The sequence below is a fragment of the Gavia stellata genome, chromosome 14 (assembly GCF_030936135.1).
Source record: "Gavia stellata isolate bGavSte3 chromosome 14, bGavSte3.hap2, whole genome shotgun sequence".
Classification (NCBI taxonomy): Eukaryota; Metazoa; Chordata; class Aves; order Gaviiformes; family Gaviidae; genus Gavia; species Gavia stellata.
The window spans coordinates 438,518-466,343 of record NC_082607.1 but is presented as its reverse complement, the minus strand read 5'-3'; the positions used below and the strand labels follow the sequence as shown (position 1 = coordinate 466,343).

The window sequence follows — 27,826 nt, the reverse complement described above, 5'->3', positions numbered from 1 at the left end:
GAAGAAAGTAAATACATTTACAATAACTCCTTTGTCTCAGTGTGGGCTGAGAACATTTTTTGATCTATTTTTTAACAAGCCAAAGGCAGGGAGGGGGAAGTTTCCTGCTTGGTTCTTACTTCTGATGACACGGCTTCTAAAATTCACCCAGGACTGATGGGCTTGTAAACCCCTGGTTTGCAACAGCAGCTGAACCAGGATTGACAATGAGCAAAGAGCATCCACGTTCAGAGCATTCAACAGCCCTCTAGCTCCTCACCAGGCTTAATGAAGTGTAATGAAAGGAAATTTATGAGCTTTGTCCCCCTTGCCAAAGCAAAGGGCAGCTGGAAATATGCAGGGACCCAATATGAATTGAGCATGATTAAGTATGTTATAACTATTGTTCTGAATAAGATGGTGCTGTTACACCTCAATAGCCTACAGCAGTCCCTTGTCATTACAGCCATTTAGCTGGCTCTGCTTTAATTGCCTCTGAAAGCCACCCAGAAAGGATTTCTTTTACGCCCTTTCCAATTTAAAACCAGGGGCAGAAATATGTAAGCACTAACTTGCATCCATTTAGATAATGGGGATTCAGTGGGTGAGGCAGGTAGATAGATATTTTATAGGGAACTTCTTGGTATTTGACATGCAGGTCAATGCGACTGATGCATGTGGGCATGGCTGCCACTGGCAAACAGCTACCACAGCCTGCGGGGTGGGCTACAGAGCTCTCGGGTGGGCTACAGAGCTCTGGGGTTCTCACAGGCTACACCACCCACCCGCACAGTTTGGCTCCTGGCAGTCCGCTGTAGCGGAGAGAGCAGGCACCAGGAGGTGCCAGACCCCAACCCAAAGGCACCCCTGGGGCCAGAGGGGAGGCACTGTATCCCCGACCCCTCCTGGCTCCAAGCAGCTCCTCTCCCCCTGGGGACTGTCATTAGCCACAGAGGGTTCAGTAGACAGCAAGGCTCCATAAGTATTTATTTTATCAGGACAGGCCTCTCCATCTCTAACACCTGTGATTCTGTGCTGTCTAAAAGGCAAGGGTCCCCATAGTACAACCCCTCGTTGCAAATAGCATTCCCTTATCTCGGGCTGCACTACCTCACACTCCACAGACTGCAGCTTATTGGCTCCACACTGCTAAGTTCCACTGGCACTTTAGCTTTCTCCTTCACTGCTGCCACATTTGCCTGGACAAAACTGCCATTGCACCATGATGGGGGAAGCACTCCCTGACTTTTTCTGTCCCAAGCATAAACTCCAGCTCACACAGGACTGAATCTTTGGCTTGGCTCACAGCAGTAATGCAGCAACAGCTCAACTCTGGAGATAACTTCAGTAAAATGTATTTAAAAGAAAGAGAGCAAACCATTCACAGAACATCACAGCATCCTTGACCCTGTTTGCACAAGGAGCTGCACAGGTGCTGAGGTACAGCCCTACATGCACACAGACCAACAGAACTGCAATGCAGGGAAGTCGCCAGGACACTCTGTAGCACTTGGAAAAGCTTCTTCTCCCAGCACAAGACACAGGATGCCCAATATCAAAGCACAATGCCTGGGGTGCTGAGAGCGGAAGGATGTGTCACAGCAAGGCTGCTGGTGAGGCACAGCTCTTGTCACGGTCCTTGATGGAGCTCTCTCATGACATGATATGTACTGCCCTGAATTTGCATCTGTCCAATTACTCATCAAAAAACCAGCAATCCAAATCTAAATTAACATTGTCTCTTCTGTATTCTTAATTGATTCACAAAAAATGAAAAGATTATCTTCCCCCTTCAGATTAATTACTTTAAAGGCTCACAGTTTCTTGGGAGACAATTCCCAACTCAGCTCTGGCAATGGAGCAAGACTGGAATCTGGCCTAAGCTAGTCTACTGAGAAAGACCAAGTGGATTTCTTCTGGAGAGAAGAAAATAGGGGAAATGTCTCATCTCTTTCTTGGGAAAGGGGAGTATTTTAGAAGCTTTTTTTTTTTTTATTCTTCTTACTTGTCTTCAGTCAGTTCAAAGCGTCCTCAGATCTCTCCTGGACAGACTTTTGCTTTACAGAGTGCTGAGGAGGATACATGAAGAGGTCAGGGCTCCAGCTTTCCCTCCTTAGCTTCTAAAAGTACAGTGCACAATTGAAATGATGCCCCAAAATCTTTGCTGTGGACAACGATCCCACCTCTGCTCCAAGCACACAGCGCCCAAAGTTTGTCCATGGCTTTTATAGCCCCGAATTCTTTTTAGACATGAGTTTGAATCCGTCATCCAGGATGGACCTCCGATTGCGTCTTAACCTCTTTTGTCTCTCAAGATAGATGACCACTCCTAGGAGGAAGCAGGTGACCAGGAAGAGCACCATTCCTGCAATGGCTAGAGCGATAACTGTAGCCTCTATCTGCCCTTGAGCCAACTTGGCTCCAAAAAGCATGATCTTCTGGGACTCATCCTTATCCTCAGATGGCAACTCTGAGACAAACAAAAAGATAGTTCCAATGAGAGCCAGAAATACAACAACTGAAAGGTTCCAAGAAATATAAAAGGAGCAAAAGACCCAAGGCAACCAAAACAAGTCAAAGGAGAGCCAGTCACCATCCATCCAACAGACCCTCATCCCTGAGGTCACACAGAAATTTGAGAATGAATGGTTCTTTCCTTAATTGACTCCATCCCCGGACCTCACTGTGTCTCACAGCTATTCAGCCCAATCAGCTAATATTTGCCATCCCCACTCACGAGGGAGGTGATCCGGGGTTGTGTGGGGAATCAGTGGCTAGGCTAGGATGAAGAATAGAGATGAGAACGTGTGTCTGGACCAGGACTGCTGCCAGCTCCCCACCCTGCTCCAAGCTCCCCATGCATATGGCTGTTGTCCAAACCACTGCTTTTCAGAGTGCACTTGCTCAGTCATGCCAGTGGTGAGTCACTTAAGATCCGGAGCTCTCTTATGCTTCCACACAGAGGCAGCAACAACCTTTTGAGAAAAGTGGCTATTTGCACAAGTAACAACTGTGGATCAAGCTTGTTTCCCTGGTCAGCATACACAGGCTGACGCCTGAGTATGGTATAAAACCAAATTATTTAATATTGTCACTACTGCTCTTATAAGATTTCCTAGTCCTTTACACCCAATTTTGAGTGAGGAAAACATTGTTGGGAGGGAAATGAATGGAGTATCAGTAGAGAAAGACTGAAGAGTTGTAGGTAGATGCCTGTATTTTCAGCTGGTCTGAGCTGGCTCTGAAATCAGCTCAGCTGGATTTATTCACAGCAGCTGAAAAATGGAGTTGTGGAGAAAGATGACAAATCAGGGAAATCAATCATTACCATAAACTATTCAGACTTTTACCCCAGAAAATTTTAAAGGGATCTACTAGCCCCCTTCTGCCTGGTGCTGCTCAACCAAATGTCTTCTCACGTATGTTCTTTAAAATACCTCAAAGACCCAGGGCACGTGGTTAGGCTCTTTTCTTGGGGGAAGAGCAGACCAGAAGGCAGATGTGCTTGTTTGCATGCTGACTCAGTCCCTTCAGCTAGTAATGGTGAACGTGAAAATTCCCTAAACCACATAGTCATTGACAGTCCAAGAAGGGGAGACAACTAATCTAAGGCACCCCTTTGGTTTTGATTGAAAGGGATAAGAAAAAATCATCTCCTTTGTAGCACTCTCCTTTAAAACCCTTTGAATCTCTGCCAGTTTCTAAGCTTGCACTCTCCTCTGAAGATGAATCCATACATAGCAAGTACAACGGGATGTGAGGCCACTAAACTTTTTGACCTAGCATGGTCAAATAAGCCCAACAAGCCCAACTTCCTTATTTTTATCATCAGAGCACAGACATTTGGAGGACAGATAAACAAACCAACCTGGAACCCTCCCTGTTATCTATCAGCAGCCAGGCCTCAGACTAACACGCTGCCTAGCCTGACAGAGGAGAGGCTGTAAGTGGTGTTCGTTCTCCTCCCTCCTCCTCGTACAGATCTAAATCTCTGTACTGATCAGAGGTCTCCCTTCCTCCTCTGCCTCACACCCAGACAGTATTTAGCAGTGCAACATACACCATACCTTCACCGTAGTTTACGACTTCAAGCTCTGGCTCTGAAAGGAAACAAAAAGAGGGTAAGAAAGCGTTGGACTGAACACGTAGAGAGTCCAGAACATGGCATGTTTGGCAAGGATCAGACCCAGAGGCAGCATGGTTTTCCAGGGCTTGCAGGTTTTCTTTTCTCCTGTCAATGTTTTCCCTCTCTGCATCACACCAGGAGTGGTTTTGTATTACTTGCTTCAAGAGCAGACCCACTCCCACCACACAACCCTTTACAGCCTTTGAAAGAAAAGCACAAAGTCTTGAGCATGTGGTGGGTTGACCCTGGCTGGCAGGGTCACTCGCTCACCCCCCCAGAGGGATGGGGAGGGAATCGGAAGGGCAAAAGCAAGAAAAAAAACAAACTTGTGGCTTGAGGTAAAGACAATAAGTGAAGCAAGAGAAAAAAACACAAAAAACCCCAAGTGATGCAAAAGCAATCACTCGCTACCAGCACACCAATGCCCAGCCAGACCCTGAGCAATGGCTACTTTGGAAAAACTCCCCCCCCTTTTTATTGCAGAGCATGATGTCATATGGCATGGAATATCCCTTGGTCAATTTGGGTCAGCTGTGCTGGCTATGTCCCTTCCCTGCCTCTCGCCCACCCCAACCTATTGAGTGAGAAACAGAAGACCTTGACACTGTGCAAGCACTGTTCAGCACAGCTAAAATATTGTTGTGGTATCAACTCTGTTTTGGTAACAAATCCAAAACACAGCACCATATGGGCTGCTATGAAGAAAATTTAGCTCCAACGCAGCCAAACTCAGTACAGAGTATCACTCAACTTTGAGCACCTCCCAGTGTTTCCTGGCGAAATGAGAAGCCTTAGGATGTGCATTTAAATTACAGGTAATATTCTTAGTGAGAACAATTACTAGCTGATGTCTGAACATTGCTTCTTAGACACAAGCTAAAATAAAACTCATAATAACAATGTAGGCAATGCAAACCCCAGAAACCAATTTGTTATTAATTCCAGCTGCAGGTATTACCATATTCAAAGGGAACATCTTAAATTAATAGTACTTAAGTAATTATTTGCTCAATTAACTAGCTGTTTATGGTATGTAAAAAAGTTGTAAGTGCGACGCAAACACTCAGAATTTAGCAGCAGTAGTAGAAAGTGCTGTTAGATGTTTTATGGTAACAATCAGTGATAGCTCCCTACCTGGTCTGGGCAAGACTGTGAAGAGTATCTCCATACCAGCATGAATATGATCAGACACATGACAGTGAAGCAGCCATGTCCCAGGGTTCCCAACCAACATCTCCACCATTTCAAAGGTTCCAGGGAACAGATCCACAACATCTGCTCTGTAGCTTTTGCCATTCTGTCAAAGGGAAGGGCAGTTATCAGCATGCAGTGCTCTGTGCATCTTTTCAGAAAGAAAATTCTGTCAGTGTCACTGGAGGCCACTTCAGTGCTACTACAGTTTTTAAAAGCTCAAAAAAAGATTTCAAAGAGCAGCTCCAGGGCTGTAGCTTGGAAAGCAAACACAATCTGGTAATGCCTCATCCTAAGAAGGGTTAAGCTAGACATATCAGCACAATACAGAGGCTCAGTGAGTCAGATTTGGATGTGTAAAATCACATCCCTTTCCTAGCTGGGTGAAATTGCTGTGCAGTCATTCAAGAAGTTCAAGCCCATCAGAGTCAAGCAAAAGTGATGATATCAGTGGTCAGCCTCTGCTTTATCATCAGCACGATATTCTTACCTTGTATATGAAGGTCTCAGCATGAAAATGGACTGTGTGGACATCAATCTCCTGACCCATTCCCAGCAGGTACCAGTTCACCCACTCTCCCTGGAACATGGTCAGCCCAGGCAAGTTTGCATAGAGCCTCCCATTGATTGCTGTGCAGTAAATAACATACAGAGAGAGTAGAAAAGGCTGTTATTGAAATGGTAAGGATGCTGAACCATCTCAGAGGAAGAACATGCAGGGCAAGTTAGATGCTACAAAGCTCATATAGCAACCAGTGCATCAGTAGTTAGAGTCTTCCATATGACAAGCCCCCAAAAGTTTGGCAGTCTCTCTCCAGATCAACTACTTATCCACTCTGTTAACAGATAGGAAAAGTAAAGTGACTTGCATCTAAGGCCATGCTGTAAATCAGCTCAAATAAATCTCAAAAACTACCTCTTGCTGAAAACCTGCAGTCAGCCAGCAAAGATAGTTGCTTCTAGAAGTCCAGATGTGTAAAAATGGCCTTCTTAGCCCAATGATAGGGAAATACATATAGATCTAGATACACATAAATCTCCGAACAGCATGAAGGAATACTGCTTTGACTGCAAATGCAGAAAAGGGACCGAAACAGTGAGTGAGCTGAATGCGACGGCACACACATGGAAACTTTCATGCTCAGATGACAACGGAGGGAATAAGACAGAAAGAGACATGATCTGAGGGCAGGTACACCAGTGTTTTACTCCCAGATCTACCATAGACACTTTCTCTAGCCTAAATCAAGTATCCAACTTCAGTGTGCTGGTTTTGCTAGCTATAATATTAGGTTAACAATTATAACAATGGATACACATATTTGCAGATTCTTTCTATCACCTGTACAAAACCAGTCGTAATGACAGTACACATAACTCAAGTCTTCAGTATTCTTATCTCCACAACTGCCAAGGGACTTGTTTTGCTGAGAATACTTTAGATAGATCCAGATATAATATGGAGAAAACCCATCATAAATAACATGTTAATTTAGAAAAATGTGTTCATCCTACTGTGGTAGGAATAGCTTTCTGGTAATCAGCTAAAACAACTGAGCCATGTGTTGCAGCCACATAGTTCAGTCAATCAATTTGACATCTAACATATTCTAATGGTCCTGAGATGAACAGAGTGAAATTAGTCTGACATGTTAATTTCACATTTGATTTTATTTCCTTCCTAAGTCACTCAGACACAGAGATTAACCTCTCTGGACCATATCTTGCTGTTCCTCCTGACAGGGACAGCCATAATGATTAGCCTTCGTTGTTGATCAAATATTTGTACTGTTTATGTGCTGCAACATTGAGAACAGACAGTTTAATGCTGTTCGTGCCACTGACAACAGAAAAGGATGAGGGCATTTACTAGGAGTCAGGCTTTTGGGTGGCTGATTACTTATAGAGGTCACAGAATCAACATCAACTTTGCATAGCTCAGGTGCCTAGCAGGCATTATTACCATGCATTTTGTTGCTTTCCACAAATTTGTTATCCAGCAGGTTGATCTCCTTGTGATTTCCCTTACTGTAACGTTCCACATTCTCCTCCAAGTACCAGGACTGATTTTCATCAAAAACCAGGAACAGTAGAACAAACTCTCTCTTTACATCCTTCCTGATCCCATCAGACTGCAGTGCCCCTCTCCGGCAGATCTTCAGGGGTCCAATCAGACCGCTGTACATATCCTAATCAAAATGAAGGAGAAAAACCTCTGAGGCAAGGCTCTTCTCCCCCTCTCTTTTGTACACAGTTCTTTGCCTTCCAGCAACCACATTTTCTGTTCCCTGCATCACCCCACTTAAAACAAATGCTGCTACTGTGTAAGTACTCTCATTGGTGAAAATCAGCTACCAAAGCACAAGAACAGAGATTATACATGCTCTCATGAATGCAAATCTAAACATCATAAATATGAATGGTATCAAAATATTCTCCACTCTGTGGCTGAAAAAACATCTGCAACTTGAGATAAAAAGGCAATGATCTTTGGGTTGAATGTGATGGTTTATTGCAGGACCCTCCAGGCTGTTTTCCTGTGAAATCAGTGCTATGACAATTGATCCTAGCAATGCTTGAATCTTCCTGCTTTATCCATAAAGCCTAATTTTGGACAATTTCTGTCTTTCTTGATTAGCCCTATGGCTCTCGCTAACAGAAACCATGACTTACTGGGAGATGTTCTTATATCCTGCAAATAACTGAAGAAAGATTAGTGTCAAGGAGACAGTGGAACTGTTTCATGAAGGTTTGTGTTAGGAAAAAATAAGGACAAACATCAGGACAAATTTGGAGGACTTCCTCTCCCAGGAGAAGGCTGGACACATCACCAGGTGGTTCTTCTACCTCTTGGCTGGGCCGATCTCCAAATTGTATCCGGCTCACATTGTTTTCTAGAGGGGGTGAAAAATTTTTCTAACTGGGCTTTTCTGGTTCTAACTTCTGTTTTACCTTTACTGGGTCCACCATGGAGTAGTAGATCCAAGGAACACAGGCTGAATCATTTGGCCCTGGACCAGATCTCTCAGGAACTTCCCATCGGTATGTCACAATGTCGCCTGAGTGACAGAGAAGCACCATTAGCACCAATGTGATACACTCACTTGCCACTTTGCTGAGCAGCATGCAAAGCAAAGCCAAAAAGAGAAGATCCTGTCTCCAAAGTGCAAATTCAATTCTGATTTTGTCAGACATTGCATCTTCCTTCCCCAAATACTGAAAAGCAGGATGGAAGCTCCTCTCTCACAAGCAAAGCAGAGGGGTCACAGGATGCACACACTATCTGGTACCAGCACAACTCTGTTTTATCTGCTGCCTTTGAGACTGGCACCGACCAAGGAAATTCCACCTCTTCAGTACAGATGGAGCTTGAGATGACCTTTCATCTCTTTGAAGTCTATTTATGATGTACATTCAAATTCATTTTTTAAAACTACTATTTTGCATATTAGCAATATATCTCAAAGATGGGGCCTGACCAAAAACCTGTTTGTTGATTAGACAGCTTGTGCAAGTTGAAGGGGACCAAAAATTACACAAATTGGCATCTGGACCATGAAACAGATTGGTGACTTCAGTCAGCATTATGGCAAGCAATTGCACATTTCTCCTATTTCATACTATTTTGCACATCACAAAAAGTTTAGGTCTCACAGAAGAGGGGCAGGTTTCCCCCATCACAGGCCATCAGCCCAGAGCTACCAAGAACTGACTAAGCTGTGAACTGCCATCATCCTTCTCCTTCCTATAGACAGACCACACTTACTGGGGGGGACAAGGCCGCACACAGAAAAGTTTGTGCTATGCTTAACCCAGAAGTCAGAGCAGAATATGAACTCCCAGGGCTGCCATTCCCACACAAGTAATATCACTAAAACCACAGTGAACCTGAAAGACCAGTTATTGTTCAGTTCCAGTTCTCCACCATAAGAAAACAAGTACATCTAAGCCTACTTAAGGAAACCAGTCTAGCTATAGGCTAAAATTAGCTTCGTAAGCCCATACAGGAGATACAGCTTACTTACCAGGGTTTGCAACTTGCGGCTGCCCTGTCTCCCTTTCCAGCACCCCATGTGCATGAATAGAGTAGGGTCGTGTGGCATTGTTCTTAAACACGATGTTGAGAATATCTCCCACTTCTGCCCACAGAAAAGGACCTTGAGATCGGAAGAACATACTCTGAGACCAGCAAAAACTGTCAACGTATCTCCTGAGGATATTCCCACCTCTCCCTCATCATCTTCTTGCCAGACATATTCCCTTATAATATTTATGATTTTCCCCTCCCTCTTCTCTACCTTATCTCTACCTCCCAAAAAGATAATTGGAGGTCAATCCCAATTCAAGTCTTAGAAAACTAGACTGTGAGTTTCACAATGAGGGAAATGGTTGTTACACATTTTAACTGTACCCGGTAAACTAAGGCTTGATTTCTGAATACTGCTATGCTAAATTTCACACAGTGTCTTGATCACGCCTTGCTGCTGGTTTCAAGAAAAGTGGTAATATTCAATTTGGCCTGACAGTGTAATAAATCAGACCTGCAGCCTATTTTGAAGGGCATATACTGCCTTGGCCTTGCTGCTCTGGCACGACTTATAGTCCTGGGTTCATAACAGAGCTGTGTCTCCACGGACTTCCATTGAACATTGTAATGTGCTCCTCCACTTCCCAAGGCCTGCCTGCTTTTGCCCCAAAAGCATTTCTCTCACAGCTACAGTTTTTCACCTACATCTCTTAGACTGCTCTCTACAAGTAAGCAGTTATTTCTGTTCTACAGTCAGAGAAATGCAGGTGTGAAAAATGCTTTGCCTGAGACACGAAAAAAGTTGGCGCAAAGGCAGGCATGAGAACCTAGTCTTCTCTACTACAAGCTGTGTTCAGGACCCTCTTTCTCCAAAGCTGGCAGACTGGAATAGGAGACAGTCTGAATTTCTTCTCACTTGCATACACAGCAGATGCCTAAATATCTAGAAGACCTTTCAGGTTACAGCCCTTAGCCACTGAAGCTCTAGAGTCCACATCCCATTGCTGTGTGAGTGGAAGATGCACCCTCCACACATATCCTTACCGAGTATCCCTAGGTGTTCGTCACCATTTATCCTGGCCTTGGGGGTCTGGAAAGTCCCATCGGTATACTCCCTGTAAACTGCTTTCTTGTACCTGGAGCCGAGCAGTCCATTCTCGTTGCTCAAAAATACATCGGCGTAGCTGAGAAATGCAGAATGAGTGCTGAGACACCCAAAAGCTCACAGGGAATAAACAGCTAACTTGTGGCAGGGGGTTCACTAGTTAAGTGGGTTTCCCAGAGACCGGCTTTGGCTGCAAAGGTGGGCACAGTGACACCGGGGGCTGCAGCTCCCATCAGCAGCACCACCAGCAGTGACATACGCACCATGTCGCAAGATGCCCAAGACACTCAACAGGCTTCACCAATGTCTACTGAGAAACTTTGCCAAAGGCTTCCCCAGAAGATGGGCTCTACCTCTCCACCGAATGGTTGTGCCGTTCCCTCTCCCAGCTTCGCTCAGGCGCGTAGTCCCACACCACCTCCTCTGCCACGATGTAATATGTCCGCACCCCCTTGTACTGAAGGGCAGGAGCAGGATCCCTTTTTCCACACTTGGAAACAGAGTAGCGTTCCCTCATCCCAGCCTGGTAGTGATTGCTTGTCTGGCAGTAGATCTCAAAAGTCCCTGAGGGAGGCAGCACGAACAAGGAAATCAGCTACTTTTAAAGATCCCAGGAAACAGCTGCTTCCCATGCAGAGCCTGTGATGTGCCTGACATCAGTATGCGTGTTGTGTGTATCTCGGTGTTTGTTTAGGGAGCTTGGTTGCCACAGGCCGAGATTAAAAGGGGTTGTTAGAGAAACCAAGCAGGAATGGCACAACAAAGTCCTACATAAAAACAATCTCAGGAGGCTTTCTTACACAATAACCAGCTTATTAGATGTGAAGAAACCAATAAAGTGGCATAACTGAGCTACCACTGCTGAGACACTGGTTAAGTAAAAGACCTAGTCTCCTCCCCTTTGGCGTTCACAGACTAGTGGCAGCTGAGGCCATCACATTGTGTGAATGAGACACAGTATTGTGCACCTATCCCGCGAACTGGGAAGACTGGGATCTGTCAAACACAAACCTCCGCAAGCCATGGACAGAGGAGTTAAGCTCTGGCAACTGTCTGCTACTTTATTCTGAAAGACATGTTTGCATGTTTCTATGGGTCACAGGCAGCAATGTCCATTGGGGCTGTTACTACAAATATTTAATAGGAAGTGGCAGCCTAGAGAGTCAGTCTGGGACAAGATCCTGTATCTCCTGTTCTTCTCCAGAATCAGATGCAAAGACAGAAGCTGTAGCCTCATAAATGGGACCAAACAGGATCTAAAGCACAGCTCACCCTGTAAGAGTTTACACCGTGCTAAACAATCAGCCACAGGAGCAAATACTACAACAGGAGACTTTTCCTGCTGCTAAGTTAGATGTGCAGGCACTTACCCTTGTTATCAGGTTGCATGAAGGCAGTAGCAAATGTGTGGGGGAACAGATTGGTTGAATCTCTCCGCATCCCATTCATCTGCAGGGTGTTTCCCTGAAACACAGCTCCATGTACATCTGCTTCACTGCCCAAGCCCAGAAGGTGCCAGGACACATTGTCTCCTTCACACACATTCAGCCCAGGCAAGTTACCAAACATAAGTCCATTGATGGCTGCAAAGGAGAAAACAATTAACTCTCTGCAAGTAGTTATCTGCCAAGAGACTAATTTTGTGTATACACTTTGACAGGGCAGGCCTGCCAGTGGAAATGTAGCTTGCTTGTAATTCACCCCTGAATACGCTCAGGACACACTTCCTGAGACAGCTGTGCTTCTTGTCCCATGTACCCCCTGCTGCCTCTAGCCTCACTTGTCTTCAAGGCCCAATACAACACAGCCACTCCAGCTTCCCAGCTCAGTCTTTAGGTGAACACTGCCCCATGTTCTGCAGGTTCATTCCATCCACAAGCAGAACAGCATCAGGCCATACCATGCATCCTGTTTGATTCCTCAAAGCCATCATCCTTTTTCACAGAAGTCTCTTCCATTCTCAAATAGTACTTTATGTTTGCATTTAAATACCAGCTGAGGTTCTCGTCAAACACGCTGAAGAGAAGGTAAAATTCTTTGTCGATCCCTTTCTAAGACATAATCATAATGAAGGCTGTTAATTTTTAAAATACACCAATTAACTATCCTTACAGTTAAAGCTGTTTTGCCTGGCTCTCATGTTCCCCTTTATCTTAAAACTTGGCCCATTGAGGGCCAGGGCTCTGTCCCTTCACTCATGTTGAATGTTCCTCTTTTGCTCTATGAGAGGCACCACTGTGGATTTTCCACGGTATTTCACATGAGTAAAGTGATCAAAATTCAGCCAAGGCTATGAAGTCATTGCATCCTTCCCCCACCATCCCTATATTTAGGTGTAGGTTTCACCACCTGTCCAAATCAGACCTGAGATCAGAGCCCAGCCCACAAGGCACACTAATGACTATTTTCCACCACTCCTTTCTCCCACCACAGGCCTGGATTGGGGATTTTTTTTTTATTACCCTAAATCCCTGAAAATGTTAATTCTCTTAAGAAATGCATTCCAAAGCATGGTGTGTTTCCCCACTAAAAGAGCACCCCCATTGTCCAGATTCTCATTCTGACATCAGCTTCCTCGGCTGTACCCAGGAACACACCCTGCAGAGAGGGCTAAGTGATTCCCAGTCTGCGGCACATGAGGAGTGGCTGTGCACCTTTCCCAATTAAGCATTCATTAAAGGGTTGCCTAAGACTGTGGAGCCAGAATTGCTGCCCCACATGATTTCTCCCTGCCCCACCTTTCCAAACAAGTCTGTCTGTTTCGTTTACACCCTTTCAATACCTGCAAATGTTTTATTATCACAGCCCCTTCACATAGTGGGCTGTATATATTCATGATCCTCTCTGCTCAGAAGATTCACATTTCCACCCTGTGTAACATGCTGATCTCTTCTGCACTCCTAATGTAGCCACATCGTGCCACCACTGAAAGCAAACAAAAAGCAAACTCCTCTAGGGAGGCTCTCGTGGCAGCTGTTTTCCGATGTGCCAGCCACTCCCTGATCTATACCGCAAGGTAGGCAGGATGGCACTAGGTTGGTTTTCTGCCGCCTACTGTTTTTCATAATAAGGCTTTGCTAATCTGTCTTGCACTTCCCCAGTGTATCAATTCACTGCCTTCCCTAGACTTACTGCCATGAGTAGACTATCCCTGAGTGAAATACCAAGAATAAATTCTGGTAACCCTTCAGATTTCACCTCTCTTTCATTGAAAGCATGAAGACTGACATGGATTTGCACATGCTTTTTTGTAGTCAGCTCTGCTTGAAAATGAACTCATCTTGAAGAAAAAATGCCGTTCACCCAAACCTCAAAGCGTTATATCATTCTAGCAAACCACCTGTAAGTAAGTGAAAATGTCTTTTCAACGTTTCTGAGACTGCAATGAATAGTCCACGTGCCTCTGAAAGCAGCCTCCTACGCAAGTCTCAGGACAAAAGTTACCTATAAAGTCACATCCAAGGTATACTTGTTCAGCCAAGTTTATCTATGAGTTTTAAAGCAGAGCCCAGAAACCACTTCAAGGGCAGCCCTTGGGAGCCCAGAACACTAGCCGTTCCCACCTGAGACCTGGGCACCAGCTGCCCCGATGTTAACCTGCCTCGGGGCTTTGATTCGACTCCCCTGGACTCACACTATTGTACATTCATTTTTACTACATTCCCTAATGTTTTGCTGCTGCTTCTTTCTTTACAAGAAAACAAAGAACCTAGTAAGAGCATGGCAGGAAAACCTCTTTTACCTGTTTGTTGTTGCCATCCAAAGTGCCCGGCTTGCAGATGACCAGAGGCCCTACTAAGCCTGAACTGGGGTCTTTGATGGGATTCGCAGCAGAGCTGTACATCCAGGTCAGGCAGGGAGGGTCACTGGACGTGGGCCCAACATGCTTCGGCACAGTCCAGCGGTACGTAAAGTTGTGCAGCGGCGCAACAGAAACCCCATTCTGGAACAGACCTTTAAAAACAGAGATTGGCATGGTTATTCCCAAGGTCCCTGTACAAACTTGGTTACATCTTCTCACTGGCTACATTCATACTGGGCCTTACTTCATTCATGTCACTAAAACACCCCGCATCTCTAGGGTGTGATATGGGCATGTTCAAGGCACATGGGGAGCTGCTCTCAGTACCGTGTAAATTCCCTCTGGTGCCATGGCAGAGACTGGCATGGTGAGGGGAAATAACGAAGTGGATCCCGCTGCATCTGGGGAGATGAATGTTGGAAGCACGTGGTTATCTAAACTGGAGTGCACTGGGCACGTTCCTCTGCTCATGGGGTCTCAAGCAGCTAGAAATGGTCTGAGCTTTGGTTTACAACTTTCATCTGAAAAATAGCACCTCTGGAACCGTGCTCCCTCTGGTACCCTCCCTGGGCAACCGTTCAGTGGAAAGTCTCCTTCGGGGAGGCCTCAGGCAGGCTCAGAGGACCAGGCTGGCTTCCACCCAGTTTCTGAGCACATCCAGTCCTTCCCAGCTGCAGAAACTCCCTGGGACAGAGGAGGTACAGACTGTGGAGCTCCACCACCAGCATTATCATTGAATTACTCAAGAAACGGGAGCCACAAACCATCATGGTACCGCATCCCTTCCCACGCCTTCCCATAGGACACTCCGTGAGGCTGGATGCTGAAAGGCCAGGAGGCTTTGTTAACAAACATCACCAGGATGGTGTCTCCAACTTCAGCTTTGATCACTGGACCTACACAAATAGCAGAGAGAGCATGTCAGCAACGGAGCAGCTCCCCGGGTGACCAGGCAAACCGAAGAAGCCAGGGCCACCTTTCACCCAGGCTGAGGGGAGCAGAAGATGCAGAAGAAAGGTGGAAGCCCCCACACATCGGCACCACCTAAGGCCATTCAGCCCTGACAGCAGGAGCAGGGGGCTGACAAGAATTATCTTAAAGCCTTTTGGGTCTGCAGGAGAACTCAGAGAAGAGGCTTCAGGCCTTCACAGACAGAGGAACAAAACGGCCAAATGTGCTGAAATGCCCTCGGGAAAGGCCTTTGTCTCTCGCCCACCTACATAAGGTCCCTTCAGCCTTCCAAGATGGGCACCTCGGACCTGAGGTCCGGTGTGTAAAGAGAGCGAGATGCTTTAAGCCCACCGCTGTCTCTGTGAGCCATGGCCCCAGCCAGTTAGAAAGAAACCATGAGTCTTTAATATGCCTATCGGTTCCCACCAGCTTGCAGACCCCGGGGTCCACAGCCCCCACTCCAGACAGCTGCGGGAGGGCATGAGGAAAGCCAGGCTGCTGCCCGGAGAAACCGGCAGAGACTCGTGCCTCAATGTGCACGCCTCAACGTGCCTCCATGTGCTCCGGTCCCCCAGCGAGAACGTCTGAAAGCCACGGGTAACCATGACCTCCCCAGGCTCTGCTCTGCGCCCCAGCAGACTGCCGCCTCGGGGCTCAACACCTCCTTTGGGTGGCACCCCAGTTCCTCAGAGGAACCCCAAGCCGAGCCCTTTGTAAACACACCACTTGCCCTCCTGACGTGTGAGAGGGCTCATCTCAGGCCTGGAGCTGCGTCCCTCTCCCCTCCATCAATTAAGACTTAGGGTGGGACTGCTCCTTGCAGTTCAGAGGGACCACATTAGCATGCTGATCCACAACAGGGCAATCCCACTGCAACTCTTCCACCGATGAGGCTCCCTCTTCCTCTTCCCCACCCCTCCCCTCCTGGATGGCCCAGACTCCCTCCCCACTGTTCATGAAACGCCTCAAGCAACTGATGTAGGCCATAAAACCAACAGACTCAGAACAAAAAGCAAGCAACCTGCTGCATGGTTAGCAACCTCGATAGGCTACCTGCAGGGTCTGGTAAGCACATGGGACTTTGGGCAGCACCACAGCCAGCCACTGCAAGGGAAAGCACGTGGAGGGCAGCAGGAGCAAGCTGTGGGGTGCAGAACTTCCAGGTGCCCACAGCTGGTGTGCCTAACAGCCCCATGAAAAAAAATAGTGCTAACAACCAACCACCCAGCCTTCCTCACAGCACAGCTTTGTGTACTTTAGGGCAAGAACAGGCAGCATAAGCCACCAGCACACGCCCTGCAGCGTGGGTTGTCTGCACTGCACCACATCACATTCAGCAGCTCCCTGTTCTGGAGCTCAGTCCCTCATGGCCCCATATCTCTTCTAGACAGCCCAACCACTTTATCGAGTTGGCTTTAATTAGCCAGTTCAAATGAGTTCATGTAACTCCCCCCGTGGATGTCACTTGTTTATCTGACAGGATATTTTCATCAATTAATCCTTCAGTGGTTTTAGTTTACCAGTAGAAAATACCTGTAATTTCTTTCTAAAAAGTGATATCTGAGTTTTCCCTGAGTCACTTATCTTTCTAGAGGAATGTGGCTGTTGCTGGTAATGCTAACCCTTTTTTTCCCCCCTGGTTCCCAAAGTTGAGCAAGACGCTGTCAGCTCCTGACAGTTACAGTGCATCTCTCCTATGCATAACTCCACCATTTAACTTCTATTCAGCTGCTTACATGTCTTTTTTGCCTCTCTCCACTATTCTCTCCACCCCTCCCAATCCATATTTTACTCTATGTGCTCTTTCCTTCTGTGGCCTCTGCTGGGATTGCTGTTGCTAATTTCTGGTGTCATTAAATTATTAGTCACTGCTGATGCAGGAAATTGGACCACACCTATATGCTTCTACCACGTACGTCACAGCCTCCACGTGTGATTCATTTGCCTCTGCAGACTGCCTATTTTCTTCTCTCATCTTTCCTCACCACCCTCACTGTTACCTGGCTATAACAGAGAAAGCACCCACTCAGGAGAGGAAGCTTTCTGTGAGAAAGTGGGGTTTGTAGCATGCCTTGAAGATGCTCAGTCAAAACCACATAACACATAACCAGGGGCTATTACTGTGACCTGTTTAGCTCTATTTACGAATACTATACTGCATCCCTCAGCCCTTACTACTAACCTCTAGACTGCCCCGACAGAAAAGTGATTCTGTCTATTCCACCATTCCACATCCTCGGTCTGTCCCCTCGCTCTTAGATGTAACTGCTGTGAAACACCTCCTCTGTGCCACTCACTGCACCACGAAACAAGAGGACAGTTACAGCCAGCTGGTACTCCCGACATCAGCATCATTCTCAGTGGCACTGAAAGAGGATTTGTGTTGCTGAATGAGTCCTACCGAGTATCCCAAGGTGTTTCTCTTCTTCTGATTGCTGCTTTTCCTCACGGAAGCTCTCATCAGTATATTCCACATACTTTGCTTTCCAATAGACTCCCCCAATTCGGTAGGTGCTCCGCTTGAAAAACTGCTCAGCAGGGCTAAATGCAAAAAGCAAATGGTCAGGTCATTTCTACAAAAATCAGTCCTGTTCTCCTGCTCCCTTCCCCACACCCCTCTGGCAATGCCAGCAGCATCTCCAAATCAAGCAGCTTTTCAGACAAGGACAGCATCTCTGGTTTGGAACAAGCACAGCTTGTCTCCGTGAAACTTCTTCGTCCTACAGACTCATCTACCCGCTGTGTTGAGGGAGCACCTCTGGCACTCAGCACTCTCCCAGCTGAAACAGCCGTCCGTGTTCGATGGCACAGGTCCGAACAGCATCTCCATACAAGGTGTGCAAAAGAGGGCAGTGAACAAAACTGCAGTACAGTAAATAGAAAGGCAGCGCTAAAACACAGAGCTCTTCAGAGGCCAGGGGACAGCCCAGGGGACAACTGCAATCATAACTGAAAAACCCTCACACAACAGCTGTAAAGAGAGATTATTTCCTCCGCCACCACCCTCTCCAAACACGCAGACAGATGTAACATGCCTTGCGGGAGAGGCAGCTTAGTTACAAGGCCAGCTCTCAGGTCTAAGGAGCTTTCAGTTCTAAGGTCTGTAAGAGCACTGCTGTGTGGCTTTGGGTAAATCATTAACTGCCCCGCATTTCTACTTCTCCATCTGAAAGAGGTATATCCTTTTCAACAGCTTCCCAGGGAAGGGAATGCAGGGGGAGGAATGTCTTTGTTTCAGCTGACCAAAGTCTGAACAGGAAACCACTCACCAGCTGCCATCACAACCATCTGACGTGTGGGATGGAAGGCTGTCATCGAGGTCACTGCATTTGATTTCCTAGAAATTGCTTGCTGCAGCAAGGCTACACTGAAGCACATCTGCAAGCTAGCTCTGCCACCCTGTGTCTGCTGCAAGATGTGCTTTCTTAATAGTTCATCAAATATATGGATCTGTTCCTAGGTCAGACACAGCAAGCAGAAATGAAGCCCAGAGACAAATGTGGCAGCTCATGATCTACATAAGCTGGGACTCCTGGAGTCTGTGGGTAAGGCTATGAACCTAGTACTGCTCTCAGTACAGTCTAGCTACAACAGCCTACATTTCCAGATGGGGTGATCTGCCTTCCCCGGAAATGTGCTCCACATGAATTGCAGGCATGTATTTTGATAAGAAAAATATTCCACATTTTCCTTAGCAGCCTCCCTGACACACACCAGAGACCCTCAAACACTGACCTCGCCCATCAGCTTCTTGCTTACCTGCCTGCCTCACTCAGCCGTTTCCCACTGCTTTGGTCGAGTCCTGAAGGTCCGTAGTCCCACTGCACTTCCTTTGCAGCTATGTAGTATTTCCGAACTCTCCCTTCCAGGGTGGATGACGGAGCTTGCCAAGAACAGGGCCGGACTTCATAGAGTGCCCCCATCCCAGCTGTCCAAGACATGGTGGAGGACACACATGCTTAACCCCCTCTCAGCCAGTTTGACCAGGCAATGAAGACAGTCCCATGTTCCTACCACAAATTGGCCATTCCTCCTCTGTTGTCCCAAAAGGCACATGGCTAGGTGATTAGGTGGTTCCCACTGCAAGGAGTTTGTGTTAGTGAGCAGAGCTTCTTACCTTAGCTATTGGATGCTATGGAAGTATGGACAGAGAGCAAAGAGAGCCTTTGCTATCCTCAGGTGTACCACACAAGTGCATCTTACAGGGGCTAGAGCTCTTAAGGCAGTGCCTCATCTTAGCTTTCAGCTGTACCAAACTTACTGTCTTCACCACTGATCAATGTGGAACATCGTACAGTGGTACAAGTCATCCCCAGTAAGTCTGGTCTGCACATGAATAAGCAATCCACCCCAATTTATACAAGACAAGGAATCACCCCATTCATCTAGGGACATTTTTAGTGGGAATGCTGCCCAAGGCACTGTCCCCTACCACACTGTACATCATGGGACCACACTGGAAGAAAAAGCGGAGGCTGCACAGTGCAGGAGGTATTCCAACCTCTGCCTTACCTTGTATGTGATCATTGATCTGACAGCTCAGTAGCCATCTCCCAGGGTTACTGGGGATCATGTCTGCTGTAACAAAAGTGGCTGGGAAGAGGCTGGCCACATCTGTCCTATGGCCTCGAATCTTGAGCATTTCTCCATGAAAGTAGGCTGTATGAACATCAATTTCATTGCCCATCCCGAAGAGGTGCCATGAAACATAATCCCCAGCACACATCGTCACCTCAGGGAGGTTCCCAAACACATAACCATTAATAGCTGCAAAACCAAGCAAGCCAAAATCAGATTAGAAAAGGGGCTTTCAGAGCTTCTACCAGCAGGTCACAGTACAGATATGTTTGGAGGATGGACCTAACCAGAACTCATCCTCCTCTTCTTGTTCTGGAGAGCCCAGCTCCACAACTCATTCCAAAAGTGAAGTGAATTCAAAAATCTCCAAACAACTAACAAAGGCTTGCTCAAGCCAAAGATTAAATTAAAATAACACTTTTTTTTTCTGGAGTTGTTGCACTGTCCCTGGGATATTGTTTACCTAGCACATGATCTCAGAGCTTGCTGTCTCCCTTCTCTCCTCTACCCACACCCTGGCAATACAACAGCAGAAAGCGCATTTCAAGATACCAGAGCACCGACACCCCTGGACTGTCTGGGCAGAGTCAGTGGCTTCACAAAGGTGACACTGACCATGCATTTTGTTGCTCTCTTGGAATTCCTCCTCTTCTTTGTCTACAGAGCCTGGATCTGTGCAGAATGATGCTATGTTCTCATCCAGGTACCAGCTTAGGTTCTCATCCACCACACTGAACATCAGAAAGAAATCAATGTCCACATCCTGGCGTCTTTGAGAACTGCCAGTCATTATTCCTAGGGTGAAAGAAAAGATGAATGAATACCCACCCATGCAGAAAAGCAGACATCAGTCAAGGGATTAACACCCCAATAGAAGAGTAACTCTTATCACACAAATTAGACAGATGCTTTCCCCATCATCCTAGCACAGCTCATTGCAGAGTTCTAGTAAGCTCACTCTTTCCTAATACATCTCTGCTAATATGTTTCTCACTCCCAAGCAGCTCTGCCACTGCATGGCTGAACTGCAACATCTTCAGTGTTCTTACTCCTGCTGAAATCAAGCAGTCCCCCTTTTTTTTTATTAATACACAAACTAGGTCTTGGACAAGATTCCTGCTTTTAACATGGATTCAAACAGCTCTCAGATCAAGAGGCCTACAAGCTCACCTGTCCAGCCACTAAGGGATAAAGACAACGTAATGACCAGAACCCAGCGAGAACACAGGTACTGCCTTCTCCAGTCATGCTGCATTTTCCTGTGAAGCTGGGAGCTGCCCACTGGAGTACCTTCTCATCCTATCCTTGTTCAAGTCACCACAAAATCTTCACAGTATGAAACTGCAGCCTTCAGCTGCTTTCTCTTGGAGTTTTTACCTTTTTTGCATGTAAGCAATGGCCCAATTAATCCAGATGCAATGTCCTTTGGTGCATCAATATGAGAGTGGTAGATCCAGGTCAAGCAGTTTGGGTCATCAGCAGTTGGGCTGTGATCTTCAGGGACAGTCCAAGTATAGGTGTAATTCCCTCCTGGGAAAACAGCATCATCCTTCTTCTGATCCTGGGGGGACATATCGGGATACAGGGATCCTAGAACAATTGAGCAATCACAACATCCATTCAAGAAGAGCAGAGATGTCCACACATGTAACCTCATACTGAGCCACTCTCACTCAGTAGAGTGCTGCACGTATATACTTGGGTAGCAGATTTCAAAGCGAGACTCACCATCCCAAGGCCGAAGTAGTGTTTAATCATAATTCTCTCAAAGAGAAACTGAGGCACAGAGCCATTGTAAGGCAACTTGCCCAGTAAACAGGTCAGCACAGAGTCAGAAAGATGATTCCCATTCCGCCTATTGCTACTTTGCCTTCAACGCGCCACAGTCAGCCCCTCTACAATCTCTAGGGTTGCTTCAAATAGCCGTTCTTTGGTCCCATGCTTCACCGTTCTTGTGAACTCCCTGAAGCTCATCACACTCATGACTCATACTACTGCACTTCAAATAATGAATACAGCTCTCTTTCTTCTATACCACTCTCCCACTAGCAAGCTTTGAAGGTTCTTCTATAATCAAGAAATCTGGACACTGTACTGTAATGCCCAGGTCAGGAAACTACTCCCAGACCCATGAACCTGCTAACCCAACGTCAGGTGACTTCACTAAACACCTAAGTGCAGTTGCTTTCCAGCAATATAGCTTTGGGCTAACCAAGACTGCAGCTTTACACTCATCTCAGTGCATACTCCTAAGTTCCCAGTGAAAAAAAAAGTCTCCTTTATGGCAGTGGCTCATTTACCTTCAGAGTCCTTTTCGTAGAAGACACCGTGAGGATGGATTGTATACGGTCGACTAGCAAAATTTTTTAGGTGTACTTTAATGGTATCCCCCACTTCTGCTCGGATGATGGGCCCAAGGAACCCCAGCCAGACAGGTTTGGGAATCTCAGTGGTGTACGTGGAGTCTGTGTATTGCTTATAGACAGCTTTCTTGTACGTGCTTCCCACCCTGTCTTTGCCAGGCTGGAGGAATGTTGAGGCCTTGCTGTTAAATTGAGAAAAGGGAAAGGCACCATGAGTCATGCATTATATAAAACAGTTGGTCGATAAGACAGTAGAGTGCCAACAACACACAGCTTTCCCAGGTAAGCCCAAATGCTTTGGCATTACAAAGGACCGCCCGTGCTCTACCCTAACATACTCTAAGCCATCCATGAACTTCCTCCTCCCACACCTCTGACAGCCCTTCTCATGCCTTCATTGGGCTTTTAGAAACTCACTTCAATGCCTTTGTGGCATTTGCAGCTAAATCACAAGAGGGGGGGAAAAAAACCCAGAAAATCTCCTGAGCTCTCTGGCCAGAATTCACAGTCTAAAAAATTATTTTCTACTCAAAAGATTAGGATTTACTTATAGAATGGCAGACAAGTCAGGCAGGTATGTACCCAGCACGTAACCAGCTTCCAGAGTTAAAACCTCATACAGGTACTAAAGTTCAACTCATGAGTATATTTGCTCTTTATGGCTAATTCGTAGTAGATAAGAGATGAATCATGGTCCAGGTATTAGTGGGACAGGCCTAAATGAGAGCTGAGGTTACTCCCACCACTTCCCTCTTAGTATCAATCACCCTGCAGTAATATAAGTAGCCCTGAAATACATGCAAACTCTAATGCATCTCTCCAGAAGATGAACAGTTGAGACCAAAACATTAAGCATTGCCCTTGTCATTCAAAATTGTGAAGGGCTGGGCTCTAGCTCTACAATCTACAGCTCATCCCTTTGCAAAGTAAACCCTGCAGTCACTATTAGCAAAGACTGTACAGATAGTTCATACTTCATTTTGCAGACCTGCCTCTTTTCCCGCCCCCCATAGTCCATTTCTTCCCAACAAAAAAAATTCTTCAAGCATTTTTCTACCTCTATCATTCATACCAATATCACATCTTTTTCTTATTGCTAGCAATTTGATTTCTGCAATCATTGTACAAATAAGTCCCATTAGCTAATTGTTTGCAGTGACAAAACAGTTTTTAAATTGCTTTTAAGTTTAATGGCCTTGAATTTAATTTCCTTATCTTCATGTATTATGACAGAAAGCAAACAAAAACCACTGCATTCGTTATCACTGCAGGAGTCAGCGACAACATCTTTATTAATCCTGAATTTTGGGGGGGTTTCCTTTTCTGTGAACTAATTTAAGTCTATTCAGCATCTCCAGAGAACAGGGACTTTTCCACGCTAAACTGACAGACCTTGATGTTTTTCTGTGAACCCCTCCTATTCCCGCTGTGCTGTTTCTGAAAGGTATGTATAAACCTGAGTGTTATTTATTATGGAGGGGTAAATGACTGAGAGCAGGTCAAGAAATGCAGGTTATTTGCTACAGAAAATGATGGGGTGCGGGGGCGGGAAGGACCAATGCTTTTAAAATGCTGTGGAAAGCTATGAAAAAAAACCCCAAACAAAAAGCCACCAAAGAAAAAGGTTTGGTGTTTTGAAAACTAAAACCAAAACCTGTTTTTGTAGTGACTCAAAGTAATTATTGCAGTTTCCAGATTTACTTTTGTGACAAAAACATTTTTCAGACAACCCCTAAAATTTCCTGCAGAAAGTTCCATTAAGTCTAAGGCTTCAAATTCCATTTAAACAAGAACAAGCTGGTTCTGTGAAGTCATTTACATCAAGGTGAAAAGTCATCATGCCTCAGGATACACAAGCTGATCACCAGCTGGAACTAAGAAAAATGAAACCCCAGGGCAGGGTATTGCACAATCTGTTCTATTATAGAGTGTTTGTACTTCCCTCTAGTGTACGGGCACTGGTCACTGGAGGCTCCATTAAACTGACCATTCATTTTCCTACTGATACCGTTTCTATGTTCCTACAATAAAACAAGTTAAACATTAAGCTCATAAAGACCAGACACCTATCAGATCGTGCCTCTTGCTTGCTTAGATGCCCCAGAATACTTGCATGAAATTACTCATAAAATTACTATTTTAAGCCAGTACCAGACTAAATTCTTATAGAACTAAACATACAGGTTATGTGCAATGCTTTGGTTAGCGAGTACGTTCTTTCCTGTTGGAGCATAATTCCAGTCCACCTCGCGGACCCCCAGGTAATAGACTCGGGTGACACCTCCAGCAAACGCAGGTGATAGCATGTGGACATAAAGCAGCAACAACCAAAACAATCCCATCATAGCCTGAAGTGAAGGGACTTTTGGAGGTTACACCTATTTGGGAGAAAAGAAAAACAAAGGTAAGGAAACAGAAGTAGAATATGACCACAGGGTTTGAAGGTACTAGCCATTTTGAGAGGGTATGAAAAAATCAGACAGAAGTCCTACTGGGATCATTATTCAAATATCCAAGAAGGAAATCACTCCCATAGCAAAATTAATGCACAAGGTGGATGGAGATTATGCCTTGCTGATCAGTCCCCAGCACCAAACGTGCTTCTCTCGTAACAGTTTGATTAACCTTTTTTCCATCTGTAGTTTTCTTCCAAATGCTTTGTTCCATACTGTTGAGAAAATACTGCTAATTTTTTAAGCTTCACAGAGCAGGAGATGAGGAGAACAGATTCACAGCGAGCGCTATGTTAACAGAAAGGGCAGCTGTAATTCCAATATGCCGTGTAACTGTTGTCTGAGGGCAGCGGGGTCCTGAGCAGAAAGTGCCACATGCACCCGAATTTCAAGTGACTGTTTTTTCAGCACCTCTGATGTCCCAAATCATCTTATGGGACCACATACAAAGCTCAGGAAAATAATCCTGAGCAAGAATCTTTAAACTGTGGCCAAGTTCTGTCTATTCTACTAAGCCACCTGAGGAAGTATGATTTAGGCACTATGAAGTAATTTTAAACATCTTTAAAGATTGCTCTTAAAGAGCAGTTCTCTGTAATCCAGGGAGTACATCTCAAATGGGCTGCACAAGGCTTTTTGCTTATTCTAGTGCCATTAATTTTTTTTCCCCATGATTTAGATCACGAAGTAAGGAGCTTACTCATAAAACTTCCAATTGACACCAAGCTTGGTGTGAATAAGCACCAGAAATACTCTGAAAAGAGATCAGGGCAAGTTGCAGAAATTGTCTGAAATCACCAAAAAACAATTCTGTGAATACAAAGTTCAAAGAACTACCTGTATGAAGGAGAAACTGATGCAATATGGGGCAGCAGAATTACACCAAAGGATAAGAAAATAGCTCAGGGTTAAAATGGATGACAAACTAAATAAAAACCCTCATGAAAACGCTTAAGAAAGATCTCATCCAGTGATAGCATTAACAAAGCTGGATATAACCAATAATCAAACTGCCATCTAGAACAGATGTCCAGCTCTTGAGACACATAACAGCAACTTAGAAAACATTCAGCAGAGAGAAACAGAAAGCAAGAGAATTAGAAAAATGTGACCTAGCAAGAAAGCTTAAAGGAATCCATTTTTTTTTAACTTCAAAAAGAAGGGAATGGTGACATAACACCATGTCAAGCACAGAAAGGTTTTTTATAAAGCAGTTGTCATTATTTACTCTCTCCTGTCTTTGGTAATAGCCACAGGAATATATCAGGTTTATCTGCAGCAAAGCTGGATATTCTGTGAGATTTCAGCTAGCACGGCATCACACTAGAACAGCATTCCCAGAGCAGCTGTGAAATCTCTTACCACATCTGATACCCAATATAAGGGATTCAACTCCAGTACATGGCGAGGGACTAGATACCTTACAAACCTGTATTTCTGATTTCCAAACATGCTGTACTATCCTCAGAAGCTAATGATAATCAAGTATTACTGATTCCAAAGAGTCATTAAATCGAGAAGTTGAGAGAAAGCAACTCTCAACTTGGAAAAACCTTCTTTCCCTCCTTTCTCAGAAGAGGGCTGTAGGGATCTCCCCAAATCCAAGATGTTTTTGATCCATCGACACAGTATAGCTCTGCTCCAGCAGCTCCATCAGCAAGCCCTTCAGAAGCTCCTGGTCACACAACTGAAGAAGCTCAGGTAGAGAACAGCCCCTTCCCCATGGCCCTAGCAGAGCAGGGGTGATGGCAGAGCACTTGCTCAATCCCGCTGCTGCACCCCATCCACTAACCCACCGACCTTATTCCCTGCTACTGCGGCTCCAGTAACCAGTGCTGTTCACAGGGAGGTGAAATACCTGCACTGACCCACTCATTCTGTACCAATAAAGAGGTTTCAAAGCAAGGAGTTCGGAAAGCTGTACCCATGCTGTTTCACACACGCGTGCCACACTAGGCAGTGGTGACAGCAACGAGGAAAGACAAAGTCGGCGGCACCAGCCCTCAACCCGAAACCACCCATCCTGTCGGCACATATCCTGCTGGGAAGGGCAAGGGGATGCTTTTGACTTAACCGAAGAAGTGGCCTTCTTGTCAACATGGGTCAAAATACGTAGGAGCAGCTTTCTGGGGAAAGCGCGCCCAGTGCGTGGGGTGGCCATCCTTGAGGACTGGGAGCAGCTGAGCCCAGGGAGTCAGTGTGGGCTAATCTTCATGTCCTCTCACGTTAATGGTTTTTGCAAGCAATATCAAATCCTAGCAAAGGGCAAAGCTTAGACTTTACACCAAGGACGAACAGAGACTTTTAAAGCTGGTTGTGAAAACTGCCTACTGCGCCAAATCCCCACTGCGTCAGCTCACTGTTTCTACGCAGCAGAGTCCCGGCTTACCACATTAAAGCTTCCATACTGCAGCATCAGCAAACTTACCTGATAACTCAGACTTGACCAGAAATCATGGCAATCTAAATGCCTTATGAATGTGCTCTGGCATTCAAAAAAATCAAAGACAAAGTATTTGGGACAGCCTTACTGAGGCTTTACAAAAGCCCTGTCTGGACCTCAGGTTGGAGTTTGATCACGACATTGCACATACCTCTGTGGCAATTTTAAGAAACAGCAAAACATAACCACTCAATGAAGATTCAGCAGGCTAGACTGATTCTGTTCTCACATTCTCTTTACAGTGACTAATCACCATTTATTTATTCTACTAGTGCAAGGTGAAGGAAACAGACAACCTTAAATTCTTTTAAAAAAATTAATTCTTCCTTGAAACATATGCCTTGATTAAGAAAACAAAAAAAGCCCAACCCGAAACTTGTATTACATTCATCCCTGAAGCTTGATACTTTATAGCAGAACCGTTACCCCCAGGACTTCCCTTTGCTGATTCACTAATAGAACAGAAATTTTGAATGAACACAAAATTAGATTTCAGTCTATCTGGTTGCTAACCAAATTCCATTTTATCAAGGCAGACAGGCTGACCGCAGGGTTCTTTCCCTACACTTGACTGCAGAGAAACCGTTGCCCAAGAAAGAGGGGGAAAAAAGTGTTAAATGAAGGAAAGAAACCATTTCATCCCTTACTTGCGGAGCAGGGCTGGACAGGGCTCTGCGGGAAGGGCGAGAGCGTCAGCTGGGAGACATCTCCCGCGGCGGGAGCCTGCAGAGTGAAGATGCACCAGCGCTGGAGGGGACAAAGTCTGGGCTGTAAAAGGGGCGCTCCCTCCCTCCCTCCCTCGGGCAGG

The 27,826-nt window shown here is 45.6% G+C and overlaps 1 protein-coding gene across 1 annotated transcript; it reads right to left on the bottom strand.

The window, feature by feature from the left end:
- Window positions 1-1,318: 1,318 nt before the first annotated feature.
- Window positions 1,319-27,695, bottom strand: HEPH (hephaestin). Its single transcript, XM_059824617.1, has 21 exons — window positions 27,666-27,695; window positions 24,304-24,500; window positions 22,060-22,304; window positions 21,137-21,349; window positions 20,375-20,554; window positions 19,694-19,948; window positions 18,941-19,109; window positions 17,583-17,722; window positions 14,995-15,126; window positions 14,171-14,382; window positions 12,329-12,479; window positions 11,799-12,011; window positions 10,782-10,992; window positions 10,368-10,507; window positions 9,322-9,453; window positions 8,249-8,355; window positions 7,260-7,485; window positions 5,787-5,926; window positions 5,240-5,402; window positions 4,047-4,079; window positions 1,319-2,449 (listed from the first exon to the last, which is right to left on the bottom strand). The coding sequence occupies exons 2-21, from the start codon at window positions 24,465-24,467 to the stop codon at window positions 2,205-2,207; spliced, it is 3,471 nt and encodes a 1,156-aa protein (XP_059680600.1). The 5' UTR covers window positions 24,468-24,500; window positions 27,666-27,695; the 3' UTR covers window positions 1,319-2,204.
- Between the last annotated feature and the right edge of the window lie 131 nt (window positions 27,696-27,826).

Bases quoted from the DNA above. Each gene is read 5' to 3' on its own strand.
- HEPH (XM_059824617.1), bottom strand. From the start codon at position 24,467: ATGATGGGATTGTTTTGGTTGTTGCTGCTTTATGTCCACATGCTATCA. The intron at 19,110-19,693 runs GTAAGGCAGAGG...TGTCTTGGACAG, and splicing joins GATCAATGATCACATACAAG to CTGGGATGGGGGCACTCTAT. The intron at 8,356-9,321 runs GTAAGTAAGCTG...TCTGTCACTCAG, and splicing joins GCCGCAAGTTGCAAACCCTG to GCGACATTGTGACATACCGA.